We start from the raw sequence: 27,917 nt of genomic DNA on the forward strand, positions 1-27,917 counted from the left end.
TGAAATCTAGGACCGTTGGTTCAAGGTGTAGATATCATCTTTAACCATGTAATTATCTCATTGGCCCCGACCCCGGCCTCGGCCTCTTCCACCACGACCACGTCCGCGATCACCACGGCCGCTGTGATCTCCCCTTGACTGTCCTCCTCTACCGCCTCGGAAACCGCCTTGCTGGCCCTTCTGTGATTCGCTGACCTGGTCGATAATCTCGTCGGGTACTCTCAGGTATTTGATCTGCTGCACATCAGTCTCCTTTTCTAGGTAAATACTCCATGGCGCAGTTGCACGTACATTGTTTCCTTTGACATAGACCTCTGGTAACCTGACAAATCGATCGCCCTCCTGTACTCAACTCGTCAGTATATCCTGTTCGAAGGTATCGCGTTCGTGACTGCGGGCGCATACCGGACTGGTCTGCACCACCTCCTTGAGTGTGAGGTTCATCCATGTATCGCACGAAACCAGGTGTCCGTTGAGTGTCTCGCCGTTCTTCAGCTCAACGAGCATGGGGTGGCCCTGAGCGGCATTGAGTAGTCCGAGGGGTAGCTATTCGCTGTCAGCTATTGCTATTGCTATGCTAGCATTGTGCGCTGAGTTGATCAGAGCGCTAAACGGTGACTACCGAGCGTCAAGGGTGATTCCAACATACCATGGTCTAATTCGTTGCGTCGTAACTATGTGGTTTATGATGCGCGTGCTGGAAACGGAGCGTTGAGAATGGAACAAGCTCAGTGGAGCGCGGCTGTTCGGTGAGACCCAAGGTGAAAGCGGCTGTGAGCGGCTAACGCCTCGTAGAATGCATAGCCCCGTTAGCGATAGTGGTCGTTGCAGAAATAGGTACCTTATTCAAGGCCCGCTACTTTAGGTAGGTAGTTGTATGCAAGGTACAGAATTCATTCGATTATCGGCAGAATCTATTTCTCAACATCGACATTGGCAACATAATCGTACGGCGAGAATGCCTTGTCCACGATTGGTGTATAATGGTGTACGACGCTGTCTCTGCCAAGCAACTTATAGGCCTCATTCACTAAAAATCCTAAGCTCAGCAGGGCCAGGACGATGGCCTCCATATCTAAAAACAGTCCAAAATCGCCAGTATGGGACCGACACAGCCAAGGACAAAGAAAGCACAGATTTTCTCGATAATGATAACTTATTGAGTTCATTTCATGATGAACTCGACCAGGCCATGTCTTCGGACTCTGGAGAGAAGACGGGATCGTTGAGTGCGTTTTTTCAAGAACATGAGCACGGGCAAGCTCAGCAAAAGAGTATAGAGACGGGGCAACATGCTGATCAACCAGCCAAGCTAGAAGGCCGAAACCCAGCCCTGGCTAAAGTGTTGCCAGACTTGAATACCGTATCAATACCAGTGATGGTTGACGCCCTCAGGCGGTTACGGATGCCACAAGAAGAAGGCAATTCTAGTCTCCCTACCAACAGATATTTAAGAATCCTGAATATCGTTAGATTTCTTCTCAGACACCGCAACTATCCCCCCGATGCTTTGATCTATGAGAGCCTGATGACTGCTATGGCTGACCCAAGGGGGTCTAGCAAAGGAGTTCGCAAATTGTTGGACGATATGACTTTTCAAAATGTCCCGCTTACTGCGGATATTTGCTACCTTGCTCTCGAAGCTCTCAGTGTACACCCAGACTATATCCTGCGGCAAGAAGTTGTGCAGATAATGGAGCAGCACTGGTTCGAATTCACGATGCCTGTCAAGCAAATCATTGCCGTGGCAATGTTACGAGAAGGCCAGTTTGAATTGGCCTTGAGCAAATTCGACCAGCTTTTAGAAGATCCAGGGCATGTGGATCTTTGGGTCTACGATGTCTTTATTCTGGAGTTCGGTAGAGAAGGTTTCATGGACGAAATGCTTCAAATCCTGCAAAAGCGAAAGTTTGCTCGTGGTTCCGACAGTGCTTTCAGAAGTATCCAGCTGATGGCCTTGGACATGTTCAGCCAAGGCTTCCACCATGAAGGAACAACCTTCGTATGGCGAGACGTTGTCAATATCCCAATTCACAGCCCTTCGTATGGTATTCTTGAGAATGTTCTGGCCACTGGGGCCAGGCACGGTGACACTGAACTCGCCAGTCAAGCTCTTCAGAAGCTGGCGATTCATGGCAAACCTCGTCAGCAGCATAATGATGCTATGCTGGAAGCGTTCGCTAATTCGGGGGATGTTACGGGTGCGCTTACACTTTTGAATCTGCAACAGAACAACGGACGCCTCCTTTTTCGAGAAACCACAATGCCCGTTCTACGGGCTTTACTCAAAAACCGCAATCTTATTAGCGAAGCTGAGGCTGCTATTCAAAGCATACGCAAAGAGGGGCCTGTTCCTCAGCAAGTCCTTATGGTCACGATCGAGGCTCTGGCTCGAACCCGAACTTCAGAAGCGGCTATGCACCTGTTCAATGACATGCACCTCCTCACCGGGAAAAGTCCCCGATTGTCAGACATTGGACTTCTTCTTCGTCATGCCAGCCAAACAAAGACGCAGTATGACCTTGCAGTGGCTTACAATTCCGAACTCGCCAAGATTGACACCACCCCAGTGTCAGTAGGGAATGAGAATTCTAAAAAGGATCAAGGCAATGATGATGCCACAGTCCCCGAGACGTGGATGGATCAAGTCGAAGCGGGCCCCGCCTTTGACGTGATAATCCCAGCCTGCGCACAGATGGGCGATTTTGACCTAGCATTCAAGTTCATTGACTATGCCAAGAATGCGTCGCCCGATTTCCCTGCCTGGAGGTCTGCAAGTTGGGTTGAGCCATTCATCAAGCTGGCCCTTGACGCAGAGCACCCTCGGGTGTGGGAGATTGTCGACCTATTGGACCAAGGCCAGGATGCGCCAGCTATGATGATACGAAAGGAGCTTCAACGACGGCGCATTCAGAAGAGAGCAAGCAGTTGATAAGATGCCATGTTGCATAAGTCAATAGACATCAGCTCAAGAATGAGACTCTAGGGCCAAGAATGCACCGGAAAAGACTATTACGTTACATTATCGTATCCAGTCTCTGGTTGCACTTCAGGGTCAGCGTTGAAAGAGGTCGAACCTATCAACTAGCTACTGTGTGTATTTGAGTTTATCGTCAAGCAGGCCAGCTGTCGTGCGTGAGCGTCAATGACGTGACGAACATAATAATGCGACCTCTATGCTTTCATGTCTGGCCTTGAAGTGTCATTACAGTAAGCATGGCCCCGGGCTATCCGATGTATTTGTATTTTGGCTTTAGAATGATTCTTATCAGGATGGGGAGCGGGCGCCGATCGTTGAGTAGTTGGGGCGTTTGGGTCTCAGTCAGTGAGATATAAGGTCCTACCAGCCCCAGGAAAGCTGTTGGCCGTTATGGTGTGAAGGGCTCAGATATTGTTGGGGTATATAAGAAGAAATTTCACTGTTCGGCCGAAAAAAGGACGAGCACAATGAGTCACATGAAATGGTATACACATATTCATTCCCCGTTTTGAAAGCAACAATCTTAATTCAGAGTTGGTCTGTCGTGATTAATATTCCGTAGAGTCTCGGCATTCAAGGAAAAATTGAGGCTCCTCGACCGGGGAGACGTCACACCGAGGGTGATTAATCCAGGGGCCTTGAAGCTTATGATTGGGTGATCTTGGCACCACGTCCCCGGGACGATTGCTAAGCTTTTGACGGCAGATGGCGGAGGGTCTCACCCATTTGGGTCATTAGTGCTGATCTTTGGGGTTCAAGATATGTTTTGGGTTTTTCATTTGCTGAGCATGTTATGAGCTGGCGGGCTCTTGGAGCTTACCGCTGAGGTGAGAGACATGCGTAAGGGGGAGAGCCAAAGGGAGATATAGGCTGAGATCCAGAGATGAAAGACAAAGTAAGCAGCCAAGATGTACATATCGTCGTGTTAGTGCTCACAGATCAACGATAGTCTAAGAAAAAAGGCAGCCGAGCATCCGGATCTCAATGACGACATACGAATGCAGATTCTATAGATGGCCATCAATCTTACTGTAGACAAATTCAACTACCGTGTAAATGACTGACCAAAACGTAAGAAGCCCGACTGAATTCGCAATAGATCCACAGGCTAAAGTGAAAATGCATACAGTATCACAGTCTAAGTGCTCACGCAGATAAGCAAAACCTCTACCCCGGTGATAAACACTAATCGCCCTCCAATCCTAAATGTCAGCCCTAAACTCCGCTTAGGTCCAGACTATTCCAAAACCTGCAGCTTGTTGATCACCTCTAGGATAATAGAGTAGGCCGAGCACCGAGCAGGGATTGGTAATAACGTCAGGCATGTTAGTCCGAAAGTGGCTTACAGACAGAGTTATGCTTGCTCGTATGGACCATATCAAAGACATGTGGAAGGCCTAAGATTGCATTACAGCATGATGGGTGACTAACTCCGGATTGCTAAGCTCCGTGGTGTAAGAGCTTGCAGAGGAGCAGGCGAGCGGGAGAGAATATGAGTATAAGACGAGTGCATACCTCACGAGAATTGAACTCCAGATCTCAGTTAGCATAATAAGCTTAAAGAGAACCCTTCCCACTCAACAGCCTCCTCGTATACCCCTTTGATACAGTTATCTCGATAAGAAGATATCCATCAATATGTCAGACCTTATCAGAGATGCTCCCTTGGGGCAACTCATCCGCTTCGTCACTCGCAACAAATATCTCCAGTACCCAGAAGAAAAGCCCGACTTCAAGCTCCCAGAGTCCTGGGTTGCAGTGATTAACAACCCCGATGCTATCATCGAAGAGTCTTCTCCCAATGACAACACAGTCCTCACTGGTACAGCTCTCGCATCCTCAGCCTCATCTACTGTTGCAGCAGAGGAAGATCCCAAGCTCAAGGGTGAGAATGAGAAGAGCGAGAAGAACAATGAGAACGACGACATCGAACGTGCTGATCCTCAGCCCATGAGACTCCATCGCTCACGATCTCCTCAAGAAACCCAAGCCTACACTGTCGACAGACTCGAAGCCGATGAAGAGCACGATGTCGAGAAGGTCAAGTCTATCCCTGTAGTACCTAAGCGAACAAAGGATGGTTCTATCCTCGTCGATTGGTACTTCAGCGACGATAACGAGAATCCCCATAACTGGACCAATAACCGCCGCCTAGGTGTCACCCTCATCATCTGTCTATACACCTTCGTCGTCTATACATCCTCTGCCATCTACACTTCCTCAACTGAAGGTGTAATGCGCGCTTTTGGAGTTAGCCAGCTCAAGGCTACGCTTGGTCTCGCACTATATGTCTTGGGCTATGGTATCGGTCCTCTGATTTTCTCACCCCTAAGTGAGATTCCTCGCATTGGACGAAACCCCGTTTACATTGTCACGATGTTTCTCTTTGTTATCATCTCTATCCCAACAGCACTAGTGGATAACTATCCCGGTCTCATGGTTCTTCGATTCCTTCAGGGCTTCTTCGGCTCGCCTTGTTTGGCTTCTGGTGGTGCTTCACTGGGAGATATTTACAGTCTCATGGCTCTCCCCTATGCCATGATGGCCTGGGTCTCCGCTGCTTACTGTGGTCGTAAGTCTCCATTACCCTCAAAGTCTCTTGCTTTCAACTAACATATGCAGCTGCTCTTGGTCCCCTGCTCAGTGGCTTCGCCGTACCCGCAAAGAACTGGCGATGGTCTCTTTACGAGAGTATCTGGGCCTCAGCCCCTATCTTCATCCTCATGTTCCTTCTCCTCCCCGAGACCAGCGGTGCCAATATTCTCCTCCGTCGAGCAGAGCGTCTTCGAAAGCTCACTGGCAACCAACTTTTCATGTCACAGAGTGAGATTGACCAGCGTCATATGAAGGTCTCTGCCATTGCTGTCGATGCACTCATCAAGCCTATGGAGATCACCATCAAGGACCCTGCCGTGCTGTTCGTGCAGGTCTACACTGCCATTATCTATGGTATCTACTATTCATGTAAGTTCGCCCCAACACATCATTGGCATCGCGATGACTAACTCTTCCTAGTCTTCGAGGTTTTCCCCCGTGTCTACCCAGTCTACTACAACATGAACCTTGGCCAAATCGGTCTCGTCTTCCTCTGTGTTCTCGTCTCTTGTATGATTGGCGTAGGCATCTACGTCTCCTACCTGTACTTTTACATGGACCCTCGCATCGCAAAGCGTGGTTGGCCCATTCAAGAAAGTCGTCTTGTTCCAGCTCTACCAGCCGCCCTTGGTCCTACCATTGGCTTGTTCCTCTTTGCCTGGACAGCTCGGGCCTCTATCCACTGGATCGTGCCCACCATCGGCATCACCATCTACGGAGCTACAGTCTTCATTGTCATGCAATGTATCTTTGTGTACATTCCTCTCAGCTACCCAATGTATGCTGCCAGTCTCTTTGCCGCGAATGACTTCTTCCGAAGTGCTCTAGCTTGTGGCAGTGTTCTTTTTGCCCAGCCCTTGTTCGACAATCTCGGTGTTGCTAAGGGTACCAGCCTTCTCGGCGGTCTAAGTGTCATCGGCATCGTTGGTATTTGGCTGCTATACTTTTACGGTGGCAAGCTGCGATCGCTCAGCAAGTTTGCTATTTCAGACCATGTTGAGTAGATAAGCAACATACATCCAAAGACCAACACCCTATCTGGATACCCTACGGGAATATTTTATATGACTGGACGAATGACTGGAAATTAATGTGATGGAAATACCATGGAATTTGGCGGGACTTGAGAGGAATACATGAGTCAAGGTTAATGATCAGCTGAGCAGCACCTAATAATGATTCAAGCTATGTGATGCTTCAAAGATACTATCACATCTATCAGGTGAAAAGAAGAAGAAATGTGACAACCTACGATTCTCAATTGTCTGCCATTCCCGGGTATCTCCAGATATGAGGGCCCTAACTCAATTCCTGTTTATGCCATCATTGCGCAAAATAAATCGATTCGCTAAACCCTTCCACAGCAATTTCTCCTCCGCTCATAAGCCATAGAATAATAGTTAGTTGTGTACAATCGAGCACCCTGGCTCCTAAACGCCTGACCATGGCTCATAGTTATAGCCGGATGACTGGCCCGCAGGATGAACAGAAGGGTTGTGGGAGTTTTGGAAGTACCAACTAGGCGGCTGTTGCTGGTTTGATGTTTGAGCCTGTTGGCTTTGGTGTGCAGATCCAGAGTACGATGCGTAACCCTGCTGCTGCTGCTGCTGGTTGTATGAACCACTGCTAGCACGAGTATGTTGTTGCGTGTTTGAACGCATGTTAAAGTTCTGGCGGGATGCCGCCGTTGGCTTAGACGCTGTTGTCTGTGCGTAAATATTGGGTGTTTGATATGATGGGTTGGTGCCATATGAGCGATCGTTTCGACTCGAAGAACTAGACCACTGGTTTGCAGTGGAAGGAGTACTCTGGTAAGATGTGCTCATGGTCGTCGGTGGTTGATGGCTTCCGCTGGTGCTGGTACTGCTGTAACGCCCATAGTCATTATAGCCAGAACCACTGGACATGTGTGATGTATCATAATGAGTGCTGCCTCGTGTGTTCTGCTGCTGAGCTATGTCGGAAGGAGGCTGGTAGCCTCGTGCCTGGTCAGTTGCAGGTGTGCGAGACTGGTTTCGCTGGCTTGTTCTAGAAGTCGTACGAGGAACCGCAGCTTGTTGGTAAGGGGATTTGCGAGTCTGTGCCATCATGGCTGCCGCAGCGACGGGCGATTGACTAGCCTGAGCCTGCTGCATGACCGTGTTAGGAACTGCTGCAGCTTGTTGGGGAGTATCATTTGTTAGGCTCTGGTTCTTCTGTCGAGTCCTCCCACTTGAGCGTGTGTCGTATGTCATCTGCGGAGAGACGGACGCCATTGTTGTTACAGGCATAGTCGTGTTGGAAGTTTGTGCCCAGTCTGATGGCTGTGGGTTCGCAGGCATGTTTTGCGCATTGGCTTGGCTGGGCTCGGACGGAAGACTTCTTCGTGTCTTGCTAGTAGTGCTACTTCCACCAACACTACCGCTACCAAAGGCGGTCCATCGCCTTGTTTCAGAGGGCGCGATCGTACCAGCAGGAGCTGGGATAGGAGGGGCCGGGCGGACCATGGGTTGTGTCACTTCTGGCAGGTTATGAGAGTAGTGACCTCTCTGCGGGCCCGATGTGCTCATTGCTTGAGAGCTGGTCGAGTAAGGGTCTGGCTGAGGAAGAACTAGCCCGGAAGCAGGCTGGTAGTAGTTGCTCTGTGTGGGCTGGGCATCTTGAGTTGTTGCATCAGTGTTGGTGACCATGTTTCCGATATTCATCTGAGGGTATGAATAATCCTGTGAATTGTCTTGTTGTTCGTCATCTTCCTGTTCAGAACCCTCTCCCTCGGCATCTTCCTGCTGCTCTACCTCTTCATCCTCCTCATCGCCATCGTCGTCATCATCATCAACAACGATTGCCTCAGACTTCTTGGGTTTTGTTGCCTTGTTTCTTGGTTTCTGTGGCGCATATTCACATGCAGTCCCATGATCCGCACACTCGGTGCAGATTGGCCTCTCCCTCGGGCACTGGTTTTATTAGTTCAGCAGCGTTTGATTAGTTTGAGGGGCATTTACCTTTGTTTTCCGTGCCTTACATGGGAAACAGGCTGTTCTCGACTTGCCCATCTTCTTCCTCTTACGCTTAGGAGTGCAAGTGTCGTCGGCAGCCTGAGCTACTGCTGTCTCGGTATCTGTGTTCGCGTTGCTCTGAGCACTTGACTGTGGCACTAGCTCTTTGGTAGTTCTAGGTCCAGTTGAAGTTGTCTGGCTACTCTGTGTTGAAGAGCTTGCCTGTGTTGAGCCATCCTTGTTGCCGGGATGGACAATGCGGAGGCGTTCTGCGCCATATTTGACAAGCATGTTCAGTGACTCGCGTTGCAACTCTGGTGCTTGGTTGGCGAAGATACCAAACTGCTCAGGAGACAATGTGGTGGGATCGACACCAGCGTTGCTAAGCATTGTTGTGGCTGCTTCTTTTCGACGTGCTGCTTCAGCTGCTGAGACATTAACTGGGAAAGCAGCTGAAGCCATCTGGCCGTTTGCCTGCTGAGACGAAGTTCCATTCGTCGTCGCGTCCCCCATCAACCCTTGAGGATAATCGTTGAACCCTTGCTGCCCAGTATTGCCGGACGCTTCTCCGCCGTTCATATACGATAGGCCCCCTTGGTTTTGCCCATCGATTGCTGGTGCCCCAGGATAATCTGGAGGGATCATCGGCCCGTCCACTGAGTCCGCTGGTTGAGATGCTCCATTGTTTTTCTTCTTTCGTTTCCGGGAATTACCGTTCTCATCTTGCGCCTTTACTGTAGAGTCCCGCTTCTTTCGCTCCTTCTTGTCTTTCTTCTCGCCTCTAGGTTTCCTCGGCGTCTTCTCCTTTGCCTTCTGCTGCTGCTCTAGAAGTCTCTGCGCGCCTGGTCCCAGTTGACGAGGAGCAGGCTTGAAGTGGGCGGCCAGCTCTGCAACTGTTTTGTGCAAAGGAGTATGGTCGTATTTCACGGTGATGGAGCGACTGCCACGGTTAAAGCCAATCGTGATCGATCCTCGACAGTCAAAGGCAGGCCGAGCTATCTCATTGTCAGCCAGCGAAGCAACTTTGGATGGTGCTCTGAACTTACCATGCAGAACTGGGTCAGGCTCTGTCTGACTGAACTCTCCTACTATTGTTTTCTTTTGGTTCTTTGCATTCTGTCGAGTCCATTGCTGATACGAGTCCTTGCACAAATACGTAAAAGTCCAACCCTGTGTACCGCGCGATACCTCTCGAACGGTCCAGGTACTCCCATCGGTTGAGCTGATTATCGAAATGATGTGTTTTGCGACCGATCGCTGAAGCGTCGGATCGTCTTGGGGTTGATTCATGAGCGTATCATTGGCAAATACCACGCGCGATAGCTGTCCTTCATTCCGATTACCATTCATGCCCACAGATTGCGCTCCTCCCAGTGACGGATCGATGTTGTTTAGGCTCTCGAGTGTCCCGTTCTCCGATTCAGACACAGGCAACTGAAATCGTACCGTGGCTCTCAATTCGATCGTCAAAGCCACATGTTCGGCCCGTGTGGTTGTCGCCTTGGCATCTAGAATGCTTCGTAGTTTGAGCTGGAGCTCCTCGACCGAATCGCATTGCGAGTTACTTGACGCGGCGGACGTCTGCGCGCCGCCAAGACCAAGGCTTGCGAGGAAATCGGCCATGGTTCCTCGTTGCCCGCAAGTTGGCCGGCGTCGCGCCAAACGCAATAGCTTCGAGCTATAGTCGTCTGCGCCAGGCTCCTTCTGAGGCGATGAGGAGACAAGTGTTGCGGATGGGATCTTCGGACGACGCTGTCCTGGCGTTTGCGCGAACGCGCAGGTGGGTGATGGTGGAGCTACGGATTTGTTAGATGAGGTAAGGGGCCGTGGAGTGTTTAGCTGACGTTTAGTGGGCGTGACTTGAGCGCCTCGCCACTGAGAGCCACTAACGGGCGCTGAAGGGGGTGTGAGTATAGAGGGTGAATCTATGCTCCCGCCTGCAGTCGCCATATTTCATATTGGAATATTTCAAAGAGATACTCAGATCAAAGTGAATAGAAATGAACTCTGGCGGTTTATCATTCGCATGTTGGGATGTTTAACTTGTGGTGTTACCACCCTGTAAAAGAATCGTTGGTGAATGTGATAAAAGGAAGCAATTGTGAAAGCTTCAAAGGCTTCACAAAGCTTGAATGGAGAAAAAAGGCATATCATCAGTCACAAGAAACAAATGAGCGGGGTAATTCTCCTCAGTGTCTTGATTCAACATGATCAAGTACTCGCAGCTTGATAGCAATGCCCCTTCAAAGTATCATAAACGCCCATTACGCCAGCAAACCATTCCTTCATGTAAATCACTGATAATGCGCTCTATTTTGCCCTTCGACCTCAGTCTCATGAGCTTTCCTCTATCCATTCCTCGATTCTCTCGATCAACTCAACCTTGCGTCCGGCAGTACTCAAACCCTTAGTAGCTAGTATATCTTTGAGCTGAACGACAGTCATTTTTTGAATAGTCCCACCTTCGATTGCGGCCTTCAATTGAGCCATACTGAATGAAGAACCAGTTGCCTTCTCTGATGAACCTCTCGACTTCTTCACTGGTCTCTCCATGTCTTCATCGTCCGTCTCACGCTTTGTCGATTTCTTGTTCGCAACTTTACCAGACTCTTCTTCTAGAGACTCAGACCATTCTTCCAAGTAGCCGCCTGCTCGTTTACTGATCGCTTTGTATTTTGGCTCCGTTGTATCGTCTGCCTTCTCGGGTACCTCTTCCTCCAAAGCAAGAGCCTGAAGAATTCTGTAGTGCCACTGCAACGCGGGGTTGGGGTATTTCGATGGATCGTACATAGCCTTTGGCAGTTGGAGTTGCTGGATGATAGTCCGCATCTGCGTCGTAAGCTCTCCAGAACTTCGCAGCACTTCATTTGGTGGGTTGATATTTCTCAGGTCATCTTGGAAGGGTAGAGGATAGATCCAAAGTCCAGCAGGCAGATACGGCGTTCCCGAGCTTTCATCAGACCGCTCTCTAGACGGTATGATGGCGGCCAACATTGGCTGCGCATTAGCGCGAGTGATACACCAAGCGACACCCATTCTGTCATCCTTGAGAAGTTTCTGCCAGAGTGCTGTGAAAACTCTGGTTGAACCGACATAATCTTCTTCGCTGGGGAAGATGAATGTGGACTTTTTAGTGCTTGCCCATACGGGAAGCAAACTGCGCGGTTTGAAGCCGATGATACGAATGATGGGTGATCCGAAATCCTTCAGTGACTTCTGTTCGTCAGGGGAGAAGTAGACGTACTCGCCGCCAAACTTGTACGCCTTCTTTATCTCTGCTTTTTCAACGGTCCTGGCGCTATCCTCCGCAATTCGCGTAGTTTCACTTGTTGCAATTTGCGGCTTTTCACCATCCAACCAAATGTAGCAAGTGCGTGCTGGTGTCTGACGATGAACAATGTTATATCCTTTCACTGAGATGCGTAGCCCAGGAGCAATCTCGAATGGCAAATTTGAGAACAGGGCTCTCTTTGCAGTTTGTTTGGAATTGACATTTGAGATGAGCGAGTTGAGCAAGGTTAATCCGTCTCCATATTTCGATGTTCGGACTTCTGTCATGTTCGCCTCTCCAACAGGGTCACGATAGATAACATCCTTTGCGTGTTAGCTGGGTCCCTGGTATCTCCAGACCGATTCTTACATCATAAAACTTGTGGATGTCGAATTTCTCGTCTCCACGAGTGATAGGGAATAGATCTATCAGGATCCCAAGGTCGTACAGATCCTTGGCTCGTACCGCTGCAGCGGACTTGGCCTGTTTGTCAGATGCGTGGGGATTGTCGTTGTCAGTTACTATAAACAAACGACGACTGCCAAAGTTCGCAGCCTTTGTTGTGAAGATCTGATTCGCGCAGAATAGCACATTCGACATGCTGACAGGCTCATCCGAAGGTGTCAGTACCTCATCTTCATCCTCGCCATATTCGACGAGGGTTTTGAGGGCTTGAATATCTTCTGCAGCGGGCACGTCGAGATCAGTGAATAGATAGCAATGAGGGTAGCCTAAACCATTTCGACCATCTACAGAATCGTGGAATTTTGGTTTCTTCGTTCCAAAAAGAAGAATGCCCATCATGTCCTTGGGGTTAGAAATGATGCGTTGCTCCATGAGATGATAGGCGCATTTTAAGGCCGCCTGGACAGGGCTGTCGCGATCTGCCTTTTTGGAATCCGAAGGCGGCGGTGGCTCTAACATAGATTTGCTGACATCGATTGCAAGCAAGATGGCATCTTTCTGTGCCTTGTAGCTCTATGGGTGGATCAATATGGAGCTGGGGTGAGTGCCAATGTCCGATCAACTCACGTTCTCATCGAGTTCTTGCTCCTCCTCATCTTCGTCTTCTTTTCGCCAAGGCTGTTTATCGGCCATATTGATGCGATTGATGTCTGTTGCTCTTAGTGAAAACCGATCAATTTCATCTCAGGGTCGGCTTGACTTTAAGAGCTGGTGAGAGATCTCATTCTAGCGGGTCATAGCTTTAGGCAAACGCGAGCTAATGACAAGGTCCGACGCGCTGCCTGTCGCGAGCTCACGTGCACTGTTCAGAGCGATTACCAATTCCGTGATTGGTTGGCGATGTCATGTTCAGTAGTACTTCTTGCACAGCAGAAGCTCTGCTGGTCAAGTAAGTCGCTCCTAGCAGCCAAGCCTGGGCAAAATCCCGATATGATGCGTTGTAGGCGATCCCGGAGCCCATGGAGATGCGTGCATCATCGCCGTCGGCACTAGTTGCATGTACGTAACATAAGATTTATTTACACCCCTCAGCTGTTTTATGATTCCAAACCTCGCACCACTTCCAATTGATCAATAAATTGGACTTTCTTGCCCCTCCCGCGCCTTGTCTCTTGAAGTCAGTGATAGTTCATCGACAATGGCTCTGCGAAGATCTGGAGGCCAGCTCTGCAAGAGCATTTCACAGGCCAGTTCGCATCGACTTGCGCTACCCCAAATCGCTACTCAGAAGCGATATCTGGCCACTCCCGTCCATCCTGTCACTCAAGATGCTACTGGATCGAAGGGCCCTACGGCTATGGTCTTCCTCAACATGGGAGGACCTTCGACTACCGATGAGGTTGGCGCCTTTTTGAGCCGTCTTTTTGTAAGTCATGAACAAAACACCGAGACCCCCGGTTCATGTATATTGACAACCACCACAGGCCGACGGCGATCTAATTCCTCTCGGCCCTCTACAAAATTATCTTGGTCCATTGATTTCGAAGAGGCGAACACCCAAAATCATCAAGCAATACTCTGCCATCGGTGGAGGGTCACCAATTCGAAAGTGGTCTGAATACCAAAACGCCGAGATGTGTAAGATCTTGGATAAGATCTCCCCGGAGACTGCGCCTCACAAGCCCTACGTCGCTTTTCGGTACGCGGACCCATTAACCGAGGAAATGTACGAGCAGCTGTTGAAGGACGGCTTTGGAAATGGAAAAGGTGGCCGCGCTGTCGCATTCACACAATATCCTCAGTACTCGTGCTCAACAACAGGTAGTAGCTTGAACGAGCTATGGAAGTGGAGGCACCGGCTTGAAGGCAAGACCAACAAGGAGTCCGGTGACGGTACCATTACCTGGAGTGTAATCGATCGCTGGCCTAACCACAGTGGATTGGTCGAGGCTTTTGCCCAAAACATCGAGGCCAAGCTTGCGGAATACCCTGAAGAGCGAAGAAAGGATGTTGTGCTGCTCTTCTCTGCGCATAGCCTGCCCATGTCTGTCGTTAACCGAGGTTTGTTGCTCAGTCACATAATACTCGTAACAGATACTAACATGATCAAGGTGATCCTTACCCTGCTGAAGTTGCAGCCACTGTCTACGCTGTCATGCAGCGCCTCGGTTTCTCCAACCCATACCGACTGTGCTGGCAGTCTCAGGTCGGTCCTTCGGCCTGGTTAGGACCTCAAACCTCGGACAGTGTAGAGCACTACATATCCAAGGGTCAGAAGGATCTGGTGCTCATCCCCATCGCTTTCACATCCGACCATATTGAGACTCTATATGAGTTGGATCAAGAAGTCATCGGCGACAGTGGTCACCCCGAAACTGTCAAGCGGGTTGAGTCCCTGAACGGCAGTCCTGTCTTTATTCGAGCTCTCGCCGACATTGCCAAGGAGCACCTGGCAGCAGGTCAGGCTTGCTCGAAGCAGATGGGTCTTCGATGTCCTGGGTGTAAGAGCGAGAGATGTGCGGAGTCGAAACGATTCTTTGCAAGCCAGCAGGCTGGCCTCGCTTGAGATGACTGAGATTATTTGATCATGCTATAAATTTGAGCCGTCAAAATCTGGGCAGCTCTTCCCAGCAGCGTACTATACCTTTACTAGAAGCGAAAATGTGGCGGGTATCTTGACTAAAACAGACATCGAAAGGTTTCGGTGCTTCCTTGACATTTAGAAGACGGTGTGGGGTGTAAGAGTTTATAGATACAATATTCTACTTCTAAAAGAAACAGTTTACATTCCACGTCTTTTCTGCCTGTCCTTAGTAATGCTGCGATATCATACGTGTTAGAATCCTCGAATCCTGACATTGGATGTTACCAACTTTCGTCAGTAAAGTTGGAACTTGAAGCCGGCTCTCCTAACCTACACTGGTATATCTGTTGATCACAAGCAAACCAATATGTAGCATATTGTTGCACCTTGCAACATCTTAGCAGATACTTAGCCAGCCTTATTCAGAAACTACTTGGCTCATGATAAGATAATAAGCTAGATACTATTAGTACGCTCTCAGTGATTATGCTTTTATCTGCAGCAAATATAGCTGCAATACTGCAGATATAAACCATTGAGCGCTTGGACGTTATGGGTGAAATTATCCAAGTTTGAAAACAAGTGGAATAGATATAAAAATTATAAATATAGCAGTATATTACTATATTAAATTGTTCACTGCTTTAGAGTAATCGGACGAAATCTTTGTTTAACACGAAACGTTTCACAGGTCGTCACTACTTCACATGACTTCTCGTTTGGACCAGGGACATTTGCCTGGAATGCAATTACATGTTGCATACGAATTACCTCCCTTTTACACCCCTTTATACAAAATCTGAACTGCAGGAGTATATACGCTCGTGTTGTACATGCAAGAGAAGGGCATGGAGGTGGTAGCGTGTAGGATACTTAATGATTTCAACAAGATACCTACATTGGGTATTATAATTGTTTTACGGGCAGATGCAGTGAGCTCTTGCAACCTTTATGCAGTCTCACAGTCATAGGTCGGCATATCAGCATGCAGAAGCCTATTGGTTTCGCGTATCTGCACATGCCAGTCCTGTAGAATTCTTTGTCATGCCCTTCCGTGAATGGAAAAAGTTAGCTTGCACACCCAATATAGTAACTGAAGAGAAGCTAGAACACAGTGGACGGTAATTGATCCCGGACCCACAGAGAGAACACCTTGAATGGACCGGGTGTTTGATGTTTTGACGAGGAGGAAGGGAAACCAATAAACGAGGGACACAGACGTGGGAGCGGTTGAGGCGCAACCAGACTTGACGGCGAGTGGGCAATGCTAAAATGACTACGGTACGGGTAGGATGAGGAGTTAATAAATAGTTTACAATATGGCCATCCCGTGATCCAATATCAGGCCAGTGTTCTGGCCACGAGAGAGAAGGGAGAAGATACCCTGACCTCTTCCAGAAACGGTTGATCTGCATATGTCTTGGAATCTGTCTCCGATAAAGTCCAATTATGAATGTTCTGAGCTATACCGCAACGCAAGACAGGCGCCAATGATCAGGAAATGGAAAAGAAAAAGAAAAAGAAGAAAAAATATACTGTAGATCAAAGACACATGACACATGGGAGAGATTAAGGTAGCAATCGACTCTACTCTGTACTCCGTAGCTATCGAACAATTCCCCAGATAGGAGAGAATAACCCCTATCAATAATACTAAGGCAACTTGCAGCATGAGAATGATTATCGACACTTGAAGCACAAGCGAGCTAGGAACAGGTACTTAGAGTAGCATTCCCCTTTTAGAAACAACCTAGGTACCTCAGGTGAGCTCCAAGCTTGCCTAGGGAATGGACCGATGTAAGGAGGTCCGGCCACATCTAGATATTTGCAGGCCATCACCGGTAATTCAAATGATGTCAATATTCAGAGAGAGGCTCTAACTTAGTAGAGGCTGTAATTGAGAGTCAATTGTAAGGCCGCAGGGCGGCTTACGACATGATACAGGTACGTATTTGCCGATAGCCAAGATGCAGTAATTTACTGGAGGTGAAGCTAGAGCTCTCCCTCCCCAATCTCCCATCTTACCATTCAGCGACCCCTGTCCCGAGCCGTTAATTGGATCCGTGCCTTTTAAACCAATCATAAGCGCTGAGGCAGCACCCTTTGAGGTTCGACAGCAGGCTCTCAGCGACCCTGTCCGCTAAATCTCCAGAGCCTGCCCCTGGATCATGTAAGTTGGGAGACCCACACGGTCCTCAACTTGGACTAGCTCGTCTAAACCCCTTTTGCTGCAGCACGGCTGTCTGCCCAAAAGGCTGCTCTGCTGGGAGAACAGCACAGCACATCAGAATTTCGTCTCCTTGTTTGGTCCGCTTGTCACCTCCAAAATTTCCCATCCTTCTCCTTCACTTTACTTTCTCTCTTTTTTCTCCTACCCCCCCGTTTCTAGCCTCATCATTGCTACTCTTCTCTCGATCGCCTTTTATCGTGCGTGAGAGTAGGTCCCGTGTTGATAAACCCGAGGCCACCTTCTATTCTTCGTATTCACTCGTTGCGACGCTCATTGACACGCGTCTTCTGGTATTTCCGTGAGTAGCTGTCCTCGTCCCACTCCCTACTGCCTGATCACGATTTCGAGAAGGAGCGCCCTCAATCAGCTCGATATCTCTTCGACTGAATACTCGTCGTCACATTGCGCTTGTTTCCCGGAGATTGTCAGCTGTCGTTTGGCCCTTCTCGTTGTCTCCCTCGAGACAACTCCACCAAGCTCGTGTAGCTATCTAGCTGGCCTTTCCCCTGACGTAGCTAACCATCAACTTTCAACTTAGAAACACGCACTTTCCTACGAGCCTTTTCAACTCGACCGTTCTTGATAATTCAATATGGGTAAGATGATTCTTTCTTTTTATGCACGCTCGTGTCAGACCACATGGCACAAGCGACAGGTGGAGACCATGGAAAGAGCCTCCGAACTCGACCTCGTGGATGATCTGTTTTCCTGGAGCTCGACAAGATCTTGAACTTCATCCCGTGCAACCCATCGATTTCCGATAAGCTCGACGACATTCGTTTGTGAATCATCTACAATTTCTTGGGTCTATCTTCTTAGCCCCCTTTTTGGTCCTGACAGCATTCCTCGTTGAGAATCAGCACTTCCAACCCCTGAAATTCGATCATGACATTCGACTTGGTACAACACGTCAAGGCTCGCACTCGCAGTGTGCATTTTGATAGAAATCTAATGTTCATGGCAACCACACCTCTCGCCGGATCATCGCCAAAGGCCTCGCGGGATTCCAAGCGAACTATTAGTTTTCCATTGAGCCAAGACGATAAAAGCCTATCTTCTCCTTCCTCCCCTCGACCCTCGACATTACGCCACTATCGCAGTATGCTTGACGTGGATATCCAGGATCCGCCGACATTAAGCCCTATGAAGCCAGTGTCATTCGACGAACTATATGTCTATTCAGCAACAATTGGGCCAGCTGGAGACGAACAGATAGCTAATGTGAAGCCCAATCGTCACTATCTCACAGTCGAGGCTTCTACCAGGGGAAACCCTCGCAACACAAGTTCGGATTATTCACCGAGTCAGGCTCCTCCTTGTGTCTCTAGCTCTGACAGCATAATTTTCAATATCAGTGGCTGCATTGGATGCTAACATGTGTCTTAATATAGCTTCTCCCGGCAGCGAATCTCCAGCGTTGGCTCCTTCTGCCTCGCCCGCCAATGGTAGGTTTATCTTTAATACGAACTCATGTTCCCGTACTGACTTGTCATGTAGTTCCATCCCAGGCACCTCCCCCGACGGACAACAGAAACATTGTCCGAAGAAAGCTTACTGGCTATGTCGGTTTTGCTAACCTACCCAACCAATGGCACCGAAAGAGTGTTCGTAAGGGATTCAACTTCAACGTGATGGTTGTTGGTATGTGCAAAATATGATTGAAATGTAACGATCTTGACTGACACTAATCTAGGTGAGTCTGGCTTGGGCAAGTCTACTCTGGTCAACACTCTGTTCAACACCTCCCTGTACCCCCCCAAGGAGCGCAAGGGACCTAGCCTCGACATTATTCCCAAGACTGTTACTATCCAGTCCATTAGTGCCGACATTGAGGAGGCAGGTGTTCGTCTCCGCCTGACCGTTGTCGATACACCAGGTTTCGGCGATTTTGTCAACAACGACGAGTCCTGGCGCCCTATCGTCGACAACATCGAGCAGCGATTCGACTCTTACTTGGATGCTGAGAACAAGGTTAACCGTATGAACATTGTTGACAACCGTATTCACGCATGTGTCTTCTTTATCCAACCCACCGGCCACTCCCTGAAGCCTCTTGACATTGAGGTCATGCGCCGACTCCATACCAAGGTCAACCTGATCCCCGTCATCGCTAAGGCTGATACCCTTACCGACGAGGAGATTGCTGCCTTCAAGTCACGAGTAAGTTGCTTGCTTACCATCTTTTGTTCAATTACTAACCAATCAAGATTCTCGCCGATATCAAGCATCATGGCATCCAGATCTTCGAGGGACCTCGATACGAGCTTGATGATGAGGAGACGATCGCTGAGAACAACGAGATCATGTCCAAGGTTCCCTTCGCTGTTGTTGGTGCCAACAACGAGATCACAAGCGCCGATGGTCGCAAGATTCGCGGTCGCGCCTACCCTTGGGGTATCATTGAGGTCGATAACGAGGAGCACTGCGATTTTGTCAAGCTTCGACAAATGCTCATCCGAACACACATGGAGGAGCTCAAGGAGCACACCAACAACCAACTCTACGAGAACTACCGTACCGACAAGCTGCTCGCCATGGGCGTGTCGCAAGACCCCAGCGTTTTCAAGGAGGTCAACCCTGCTGTCAAGCAGGAGGAGGAGCGTGCCCTGCACGAGCAGAAGCTAGCCAAGATGGAGGCCGAGATGAAGATGGTCTTCCAACAGAAGGTAGCAGAGAAGGAGAGCAAGCTCAAGCAATCCGAAGAGGAACTGTACGCCCGCCACAAGGAGATGAAGGAGCAACTCGATCGCCAACGACTGGAGCTCGAGGACAAGAAGCAGCGCGTCGAAAGCGGACGGCCACTAGAGAAGGAAGGCAAGCGAAAGGGTTTCTCTCTTCGCTAAACTTCCAGCCTCTTCACGATTTGCGGATTCTTTCACTCCTTCGTTATCCATGTCTGAGTACCCATGATGCCCATACAATACCAGCTCGACGCCCCTCGTTGTATTCGATTCTCGTTTCTTTGTCGCCTCTTTCTCTCACCTTTTTTAATTAAGAAACAAAACATTGTCTCCTAATCACATCACATCACATATGCCACATGGAATGATTGTCGTACGGAGACGGAACAAAAGTCATTTATGAAGAATAGTCATGCAAGACGGGAGATGCAGACTATATGGCTTTGCAGGAGTCTCGGTATGACTTCAAGTTGCATGCAAGCGTTTTTCTCTGACCACGCTTTGAGTCAAACCAAACCTGAGAACCTGTTGGTCTCACCTCTAATCTGTCACACGAGAATACCTTTTGGAGAGAAGAACCGCAGGGAAACTGGCGAAAGGCGTTTCAATCTGAGCGCTTCTCGCTGAGAGAGACGTTTTAGATGCTAATATGTTTTATGCATCTGGTTCGCCATATCTTTTTAGGGTGACATGCTGTTTCCTTGTGCTTTGCCTACATTACCTTGTTGCTCTGCTCACATACTCTGCCTTCGGATACCCCTTTCTTTTCCCTCGGGCTTAATGGTGCCTTGGTCATGGATGATATTAGACAGGATCAGATGGGCGATGCCAAGGACGTTGTCGAGCAGCAGCTTGTTGTATTTTAGCCGTAAATTTGTTGAGACAAGGATGGTCATTTATGTCTCGACAGATGATATTCCCTAGATGGTGATGCGTTGTCTCTTTGGTTTGTTTCTTAGCTGGCTTGTTCTTGGTTTCCTTAACATTGTTTTATTTGTCTAGCTTTCTTGTTTCAACACATTTGTCTGTGACGTTAACATGTGAAAGTCATCACGTAGTAAGACATCTGGCAAATTTGTACTACCTCATCGAATGTGACTTTCCAACAGCTGATGTCCTGTCCACTACCTCATTATCGTGATGGAATTAGAGTGATTAATGATAAACTGATATAAAATGACTTAAGGTATGCAATAATGGTCGCTTCATTTTGTAGTACAAGCATATCTCATAATGTCAAGACTCCAAGAGGGCCCAATCCAGAGGTTATAGTGAAGCGTGAGTAAAGTGTCCCAGAAACCGCCAATGCAATATATGTCCCTAAACGTTTTCCTCCTTAGCAATACCGTCATCTACCTCTTCCTAGCATTCCTCAGGATAAATGCTCCTACCACACCAGCCGCAACACCAACGCCACTCAGAATAGCGACACCCATCAGCCCCTCGCGGGCAACCTTGTCATCAATCAGTTGGCGTAGGTTGGATGCTTGAAGGTTGGCAGGCTCCTTGTCAAGAAGGAGGTCGTTGTACCGACGCGCTTCGCCGTAGTTGCCGAGCTTGTAGTTGCCAAGGGCAAGATAGTAGAGACATTCGCGGCGACGTTCGGGGGAGATGCGGAAGATATCCGAGAGAAGGCGCACACCGAGCTGCTGGTCGTTTCGCTGGTTGGACTTGACGAGGCCCTGATATTCAGTTAGTGTGATAGATCGTAGTTTTAAGACGCAGGATGGTTACCCAGGCGTAGTTGAACTTGGTCTGGATGCCAACCATCTCACCCTCGCGCTCATACTGCGATTTTAGTACATTAAGCTCAGAGGCATTAAGCGGTCTGTCGCCGTCAGTCAGGATATAGAAATAGTCGTATGTTCAGAGCAAAGGACTAACGTCTCGGCATCGAGAGCATCTAGCGAGGCTATCAGTATAAGCTAGAATATCGTCATGCAGTTTAAAACTCACATGGTAGTTCGGTTACCATTCTGAGAGAACAGGTCGTCGACGGCAAAGAACGTGAAGGTGTATTTTGTATAGGAGAAATAGGAGTCTCAGTATCGATTATCTTGGTCAGGATCAAGAGGCTTTCGAGGTGGAATGGCAAACGTAACGTAATGGAGGTTGCACGTGTTATTCAGAGGTAGCTCTTTTCGGCTTCACCTTTGCCTGGCAGTGGCGGGCCCGATGACGATGTGCGGTTGACGGGGGAAGCTCGGGTAAATAAGGTGGGGGAAAAGTGGTTGCTGATAAGATAAGCTTTGATTGTCGTCGTGACGACGGGCACGTCTTAAGCCCAAAAGGGAGATGCATTGGCAAAACACCAAGTTCACCATCATCACCGCTTAAGACTGTAGACGAACTGCGTGTCACTGCTGTCATTGACACAAAATCTTCCACATCTGAGTCTAGAACTTGAGATAAGCCGCAAATATGTTGCTCTCCGAAGAACCCGCAACTGTAAGTACTTATTCCTGTAGCCCCTTTTATCTAAGCTAACAAACCCAGCTCATTCATCATACTATCGAAAACTTCAACATCGCACCAGACAAACTTGCCGTCTCTCGTGTTACAGAGTCCCTTTCGACACTCCAACAAGCTCGCGATCTTCGCGTTCGTGAGGCGGAATCCTCACTGAAGAAGCTCTCTCGTCAGCTCGCAACACACACATCGCGACATGACGACCTCGTTGCGTCCCACTCGTCAGCGGATCACGCGTCCAACATCGCACGTCTAGACACATTGAAATTCCGTACCGCGAAAGCTGCTGCTGATGCTGAAACTGACGCTGAACGCCTTGCTCTAACGGCCGCTGACCTCAAGGCTCGTCTTCGCGAGCTGGAGCTTCAGGGCGTGGAGGGCGATGCGGTAGCTAATGCTCGACGTAGAGACCCAGTTGATGACGAGGTGCTGCTGAGGCTCAAGGTGTATCGAAGCCTGGGCATCGACATTGAGAGGGACGAGAGGGACGGCGAGTGGTCCAAGGCTGTTATTCGGAATGATCGCAAAGGGGACGTGCATGTTGTCAACATGGATAAGAAGTTCTCACGATTCTTTTACGCAAACTATTTCTGGCAGACTCTCTAAGAAGACAATCCCTTCTTTGGTTGGCCAATGTTATCACGATAATGTATTTACGCTGGGTTGGCGTAGGAGGCGTTGCAGATACCAGGAATAGCACATTGCTACCATTATATCATTTCAATAAACGAATAATGGGAAATTGGAGCTCGCCCTTAGCGTTTTCTTTCGAAACGCCATTGATATCTTATTTTTGCATCATCATAAATCCAGATAATTGACAAATTCTCGCTCAAACGCCAATGGAAACCCCCATATTACCATTTAACTGTGACACTTTTGGTCCTCGTACCATTTTCCACCTTAACCACAAATTTTCATTAGATCATTAGAATAGTTTACACGATAGCGCAACGAGTCCGAGGCGGTCTTACGCATCGACGACACCCTGAGTCGGGAGTTTTTTCAGTCCTTTTGGAGAAGTTTTGAGACTCGGAAAGTAACTGTCAATGAATGACTTGTTTGTAAAAGCGATCCGTGGGCCAGAAGGTGTTCTTGTACGAGAGCTATTAGGAGATGCTAAGCGTTTTGCTCCGGGGCTTCGGTTGCGACCCTTCATCATAAGATACCCGCCTTCTCCAGGTGTCGTAGGGCCACCAGATGGGGAACGATGATGATTTCGCCCATGGTGTTGCTTGTCAGGAAGTTCAAGTCGTGAGTTTATGGTAGTCCATGTTTCATCGTCACCACCCAGACGCCAGCCACCGATACCTTCGAAGTCTCGCTCTGGACCAATGCTTGGCAGCAAGCCGAGACCCTTTTCGCTGATTGGAGTGGTAGTGCCTGCCGTGGATAGAGCACTGGAGCTTCTTCGATGTCGACGACGTCGCAAAGAGGACTCAAATGCTGCTGAACCAGCAGAAGCAGGTACAGGATTGGTATAGAGCGCCGCAGGTGCCGGTTCGAGAATTTGATGGTGAGGATGATAAGTATTTGGATGGTAAGGGCGAGTCTTACGTCCACCCAAATAATGAGGAACGAAAGAGAGAGCAACGTCGAGATACACAGCCAGAACTCGGAGGATGAGAACAGAGAAAGCGATAGTAGTTGTGATACCAGCGAAGACAGCAAGCGGAACCGTGACAACAAACAGGAAGGGCACGACGAAGGCGTACACAGGATTGAGGATTGCCATATTGATGGTGTTACAGAACGAGACTAGCAGCACATGACCACAACAGCTTCGAAGAGTGCTGTGTGTATAGAGTCGTGGAGGTTGTCGACGGTGTAGTTAGTGGTTACAGATGGAGGCACGGGCTATGAGGAGAAAGAAGATGTGGAAATGAAAGGATAAGAAGGAAGTGGAAGAAGAAAGAGAACCAAGAGGAGGGCGACTAGTTGGTGTAGAGTACCGATATGTACATAGAATGGATGAATGCCGCTCTAGGACGAGATATGCGTCGACATCCCCCAAAGCCGTGATAGGATGGATTGTTTCCGGGGAGCTATAAAAGATGCGCCGCGGAGGGGTTAGGTGCTTGAGCCGGCGAGAATGTAGCGTCGGTGTACGGTGAATGTGACTCTACGGGGTTGCATCGAGCTGTAGCTGAAGCAAAGTAGAAGCCGTAATTATATGTATCTCGGAAGATGGGAAGAAAAGAGGAGAAGGCTACCTACAGGTAAAGAAAGGAAAGCGATGGAGGTCTAAGGTGAGAAGGATTACACTTGGAGGAGGCAATCACATGTGAATGGTGGCTCGCCTTGGCCTGGCTTGGCTTAGGTCGGTTTGCATACCGCACTTGCCCATTTTAATGGTGTCTGAGGTGACTGTCGTACGGCAACGCGACAAGCCACGGGGAAGGATCGTGCGGGGAACCTGCACCAGGAAGAGATGCAGGTGATAGTAAACGGTAGGAGGAAGCTTCATGTTGGCAGAAGGAGGGTCAATGATACCTACCAAACTGTACAGATAAAGCAACGTCAGTGGTGGAATGCAACGATAAGGCATGATTGCACGTCATGACGAGTCTTTCAATACCTACACTTACAGTATCAAATCCCTATCACAGTGCTGATACATCAATGAACCGATTGACTGCATTAAACTTCCGAGTATCTGCGCCCAGTGAGGATCGACCGCAACACAAAAGGACCCTGGAATTGGTGGTTGTACTAAAAACTGTCCGGGCTGCTACTTACAGCCACTGAAGCTCATCGGTAACCAACATCAACCACACACGTCACATGAGTGATTACAAGCCGAGGCAGACGAAATATACTCGCAAAATAGAAGCTCAGCCTCTTATATTCGCTTGATGAAAACTAAGTTTACCACAGATTAACTGAATGCTTATTAGATAGGTATGTTCATACTGTATTAGTGTATCGACCGATCTCATCATACCTAAGTTAACCCCACTTGGAGCCTCGATAATGCTTGCCCCCATCATGATCCACATCAGCTTCCCCCGCTGACATCACTGAAATTTGTCTCTCATAGCCTCAAGCCTTCGAGACCTTGGCCGTTGAGAGTAAGAATCTTGTGTGCTTCTGTGAACACAAACTCCTTCTGCAGTGCTAATTAAATCCCGCTATCTCGGCACCACTTTGACACTGGGCTGCCATCACCAGATACCAACACAACATGTGTCAACACACCCACACCCATAACCATGATGTGCCTCAGCAGTCCAAGCCGGAGATTGCAGGGGATCGACCTCCATTCCCCTGGCATCTGCCAATATGCGACGCCCACTGCCATCCAACAGATACAATGGCTTCGATAACAGAAATACCCTCTATGCGTGCATCAGCTTTGACCATCATGGCAACACGTGCCCAGGACCAGGACCTCGTTATGGATGTCACTAGCCACCATTGCAACCCGGATCTCAAATCACTTTTGCGAGAAAACTCGGAAGCAACGAGTATCTGTGCTATTCCCTCCTTTGGCTGGCATCCATGGTTTTCCCATCTACTGTACGACGACTCGGCCGACACTCCGACATTTCAGCCCACCCCCGGGTCCGAGACTGACAATGCCGCCAAACAAACACATTATAATGCCGTTCTACAACCAGCGCCCTCACCAGACTTTGTTACTTCTCTCCCTCCCCCTGTCGCAATAAGCTCATTCCTCAATGCAACCGAATCCCGTCTATCCACTAACCCTCATGCTCTTGTTGGCGAGATCGGCCTTGACAAGGCCTTTCGTCTACCAGAACCTTGGCTGCCATCGAACCATATCGAGAGAGATCCAACACTCACACCAGGGGGCCGTGAGGGCCGACAGCTCAGCCCTTATAGGGTGAAAATAGAGCACCAGATTGATGTTCTTGCCGCACAGCTTCGTCTTGCTGCAAAAGCTGGCAGAGCTGTTAGTGTGCATGGCGTACAAGCCCACGGCATCTTGCATGAGACGCTTGCGGCAACATGGAAGGGCCATGAGCGGGAGGTTATAACACGACGCAAGCGGCGTCTTGTGGCATCGGGTGCTGAAGACTTCTCAGACGAAGACGACGACGGTAGTGAGAAGCCGTACCCTCCTCGAATATGCCTACATTCATTCAGCGCTAGTGTTGAAGTATTGAGGCAGTATCTGAACCGAACGATTCCAGCTCGTATATTTGTCTCGTTGTCAACAGCTGTCAACTTGAGCACTGATGCTACCCGGAATAAGACTGACGATGTACTACGGGCCCTGCCTGACGACAGCATCCTAGTGGAGAGTGATCTTCACATTGCCGGCGAACAAATGGACAGTGCATTGGAAGACATGTACCGGCATGTTTGTGAGGTCAAGGGCTGGAACCTTGATGAAGGCGTCAAAAAGATTGCGAAGAATTACGAAGAGTTCATATTCGGGTGATACACAAAAGGAGCATGCGTGGCAGGGGGGTCAGAAGACTTGAGAGCTTCATCCCAAGTGATAAAAAGGCTTGGGCAATTTACTCTAAGTTTAGGCGAGTCTTCATTGAATTTATTTTGGCACCCTCTTCTAAAGTCTCATGTTTTCTTGCTCCCTAAGGGGTGGATAAGCACAAGGGAAATAGATCAAGCACAAGAGCGTATTATAAACATGCATTTTTCAAGTTGTGGTATTAGATTGCTATAGCTTCTATTGAGCAGGAGCGTTTGCTGTTTGTAAATATAATTCCCAATATCCCACATCTGATGCGCATAAATTCAAAAGAAGGAAATCTGGTGTATCATAGTAATATGCAAAGAAAATCATTCAAGCCCAAGATCATTGAGTCTACTTTAGTTCTTGGTGTCCCCCAGGACATCGCTGGCATTGGACCCGGAGTTAGAAGGGGTATAATCGGAGCTGCCAGGAGTGTATCGGCATCCATCTGCTACAACCGATGAATCACGCTCATCGTCATCGTAGGCAGGAAGGTTGTCATCCGTCTCCATGAAGCCAGGGTATGCTGTGGCAGCAGTGTGGTGCGAGGGACGAGGAGGAACAGGCGGACCCGCAGCGTAGCTATATGAACGAGCATGGCTATGCTGGCCCTCCTCAGCAGCGACGATGCCCTCAACCATTTGAGCAGCCTCACGGAAGGAGGCAATCTCCTCTTCCATGGTAACGCTACTGCAGGAAGATGATCGTCGGCGTCGCTCACCGTTTAGCATAGCCTCCTTCTCATCATCCTCGTTCTCGATCCATCGGGTGACAAAGGCACGATAAGCAGCCTTCAGAGCAGAGTTCTTACGACGCTCGTCGCGAGTTTGGCGGAATGCCCGGCGAAAAGCGCGACGAGCCTCGGGGCTGAGACGCGCTACACGGCGGTGAATGTAGGCGATGGCAATAGCACAGAAAAGGGCGAGAGCAATGGTCACGATTCCAAGGATGACAATGATGGGATGGTGAGGAGGCTGAGGAGTAGTTAGCGGAACGAGTTCAATTTCTGGTCGGAGCATTATTAGACTTACAGGTGGATGGGGGTGGCCCTCATGATCTTCAGCACCGAAACCACCATGGTGGCCATGCTCAGGCCTACCGTGATGAGGCTTACCTCCGTGATGAGGAGGGGGTGGAGGAGGGTTTCCATGGTGAGGATCGCAGGAGCAAGGGGCGCACATCGGAGGGGGCGGGTGGCCTCCAGGGAAGGGGAAGGGAGGGTGACCATGGTGAGGAGGCGGCGGCGGGAGAGGAGGTCCATGGTGAGGAGGATGAGGGCCCCG

At 49.1% G+C, this 27,917-nt stretch overlaps 12 protein-coding genes across 12 annotated transcripts; 6 read left to right on the forward strand and 6 right to left on the reverse strand.

The window, feature by feature from the left end:
* Positions 1-57: 57 nt before the first annotated feature.
* FTJAE_8898 (u6 snRNA-associated Sm LSm4) lies at positions 58-652 on the reverse strand (the record flags this gene model as incomplete). Its single annotated transcript, XM_037355762.1, has 3 exons — positions 58-342; positions 406-546; positions 650-652. 3 exons carry the CDS (start codon positions 650-652, stop codon positions 58-60), a joined length of 429 nt encoding a protein of 142 aa, XP_037204057.1.
* A 753-nt stretch (positions 653-1,405) lies between these two features.
* FTJAE_8899 (uncharacterized protein) lies at positions 1,406-2,932 on the forward strand (the record flags this gene model as incomplete). The annotated part of the gene is made up of 1 exon (XM_037355763.1): positions 1,406-2,932. One exon carries the CDS (start codon positions 1,406-1,408, stop codon positions 2,930-2,932), a length of 1,527 nt encoding a protein of 508 aa, XP_037204058.1.
* A 1,686-nt stretch (positions 2,933-4,618) lies between these two features.
* FTJAE_8900 (cycloheximide resistance) lies at positions 4,619-6,579 on the forward strand (the record flags this gene model as incomplete). Its single annotated transcript, XM_037355766.1, has 3 exons — positions 4,619-5,552; positions 5,603-5,944; positions 5,996-6,579. 3 exons carry the CDS (start codon positions 4,619-4,621, stop codon positions 6,577-6,579), a joined length of 1,860 nt encoding a protein of 619 aa, XP_037204059.1.
* Positions 6,580-7,005: 426 nt separating this feature from the next.
* On the reverse strand, positions 7,006-10,500 carry FTJAE_8901 (ATP-dependent DNA helicase 2 subunit 1; the record flags this gene model as incomplete). Its single annotated transcript, XM_037355767.1, has 4 exons — positions 7,006-8,508; positions 8,557-9,545; positions 9,597-10,346; positions 10,395-10,500. 4 exons carry the CDS (start codon positions 10,498-10,500, stop codon positions 7,006-7,008), a joined length of 3,348 nt encoding a protein of 1,115 aa, XP_037204060.1.
* A 384-nt stretch (positions 10,501-10,884) lies between these two features.
* On the reverse strand, positions 10,885-12,919 carry FTJAE_8902 (ATP-dependent DNA helicase II subunit 1; the record flags this gene model as incomplete). The annotated part of the gene is made up of 3 exons (XM_037355768.1): positions 10,885-12,144; positions 12,191-12,799; positions 12,854-12,919. 3 exons carry the CDS (start codon positions 12,917-12,919, stop codon positions 10,885-10,887), a joined length of 1,935 nt encoding a protein of 644 aa, XP_037204061.1.
* A 505-nt stretch (positions 12,920-13,424) lies between these two features.
* On the forward strand, positions 13,425-14,792 carry FTJAE_8903 (ferrochelatase; the record flags this gene model as incomplete). Its single annotated transcript, XM_037355769.1, has 3 exons — positions 13,425-13,652; positions 13,711-14,287; positions 14,338-14,792. 3 exons carry the CDS (start codon positions 13,425-13,427, stop codon positions 14,790-14,792), a joined length of 1,260 nt encoding a protein of 419 aa, XP_037204062.1.
* Positions 14,793-17,925: 3,133 nt separating this feature from the next.
* FTJAE_8904 (cell division control CDC3) lies at positions 17,926-19,883 on the forward strand (the record flags this gene model as incomplete). Its single annotated transcript, XM_037355770.1, has 5 exons — positions 17,926-18,358; positions 18,432-18,485; positions 18,538-18,681; positions 18,734-19,200; positions 19,248-19,883. 5 exons carry the CDS (start codon positions 17,926-17,928, stop codon positions 19,881-19,883), a joined length of 1,734 nt encoding a protein of 577 aa, XP_037204063.1.
* A 1,190-nt stretch (positions 19,884-21,073) lies between these two features.
* Positions 21,074-21,696, reverse strand: FTJAE_8905 (outer mitochondrial membrane FIS1; the record flags this gene model as incomplete). The annotated part of the gene is made up of 4 exons (XM_037355771.1): positions 21,074-21,403; positions 21,456-21,549; positions 21,606-21,624; positions 21,678-21,696. 4 exons carry the CDS (start codon positions 21,694-21,696, stop codon positions 21,074-21,076), a joined length of 462 nt encoding a protein of 153 aa, XP_037204064.1.
* Positions 21,697-22,142: 446 nt separating this feature from the next.
* FTJAE_8906 (kinetochore SPC24) lies at positions 22,143-22,796 on the forward strand (the record flags this gene model as incomplete). Its single annotated transcript, XM_037355772.1, has 2 exons — positions 22,143-22,169; positions 22,218-22,796. 2 exons carry the CDS (start codon positions 22,143-22,145, stop codon positions 22,794-22,796), a joined length of 606 nt encoding a protein of 201 aa, XP_037204065.1.
* A 364-nt stretch (positions 22,797-23,160) lies between these two features.
* Positions 23,161-23,925, reverse strand: FTJAE_8907 (uncharacterized protein; the record flags this gene model as incomplete). Its single annotated transcript, XM_037355773.1, has 1 exon — positions 23,161-23,925. The coding sequence occupies one exon, from the start codon at positions 23,923-23,925 to the stop codon at positions 23,161-23,163; it is 765 nt and encodes a 254-aa protein (XP_037204066.1).
* A 1,578-nt stretch (positions 23,926-25,503) lies between these two features.
* On the forward strand, positions 25,504-26,598 carry FTJAE_8908 (Cut9 interacting scn1; the record flags this gene model as incomplete). Its single annotated transcript, XM_037355774.1, has 1 exon — positions 25,504-26,598. One exon carries the CDS (start codon positions 25,504-25,506, stop codon positions 26,596-26,598), a length of 1,095 nt encoding a protein of 364 aa, XP_037204067.1.
* A 392-nt stretch (positions 26,599-26,990) lies between these two features.
* On the reverse strand, positions 26,991-27,895 carry FTJAE_8909 (uncharacterized protein; the record flags this gene model as incomplete). Its single annotated transcript, XM_037355775.1, has 2 exons — positions 26,991-27,608; positions 27,749-27,895. 2 exons carry the CDS (start codon positions 27,893-27,895, stop codon positions 26,991-26,993), a joined length of 765 nt encoding a protein of 254 aa, XP_037204068.1.
* Positions 27,896-27,917: the final 22 nt, after the last annotated feature.

Source organism: Fusarium tjaetaba (genome assembly GCF_013396195.1).
Source record: "Fusarium tjaetaba strain NRRL 66243 chromosome Unknown NRRL66243_c0000197, whole genome shotgun sequence".
Lineage (NCBI taxonomy): Eukaryota > Fungi > Ascomycota > Sordariomycetes > Hypocreales > Nectriaceae > Fusarium > Fusarium tjaetaba.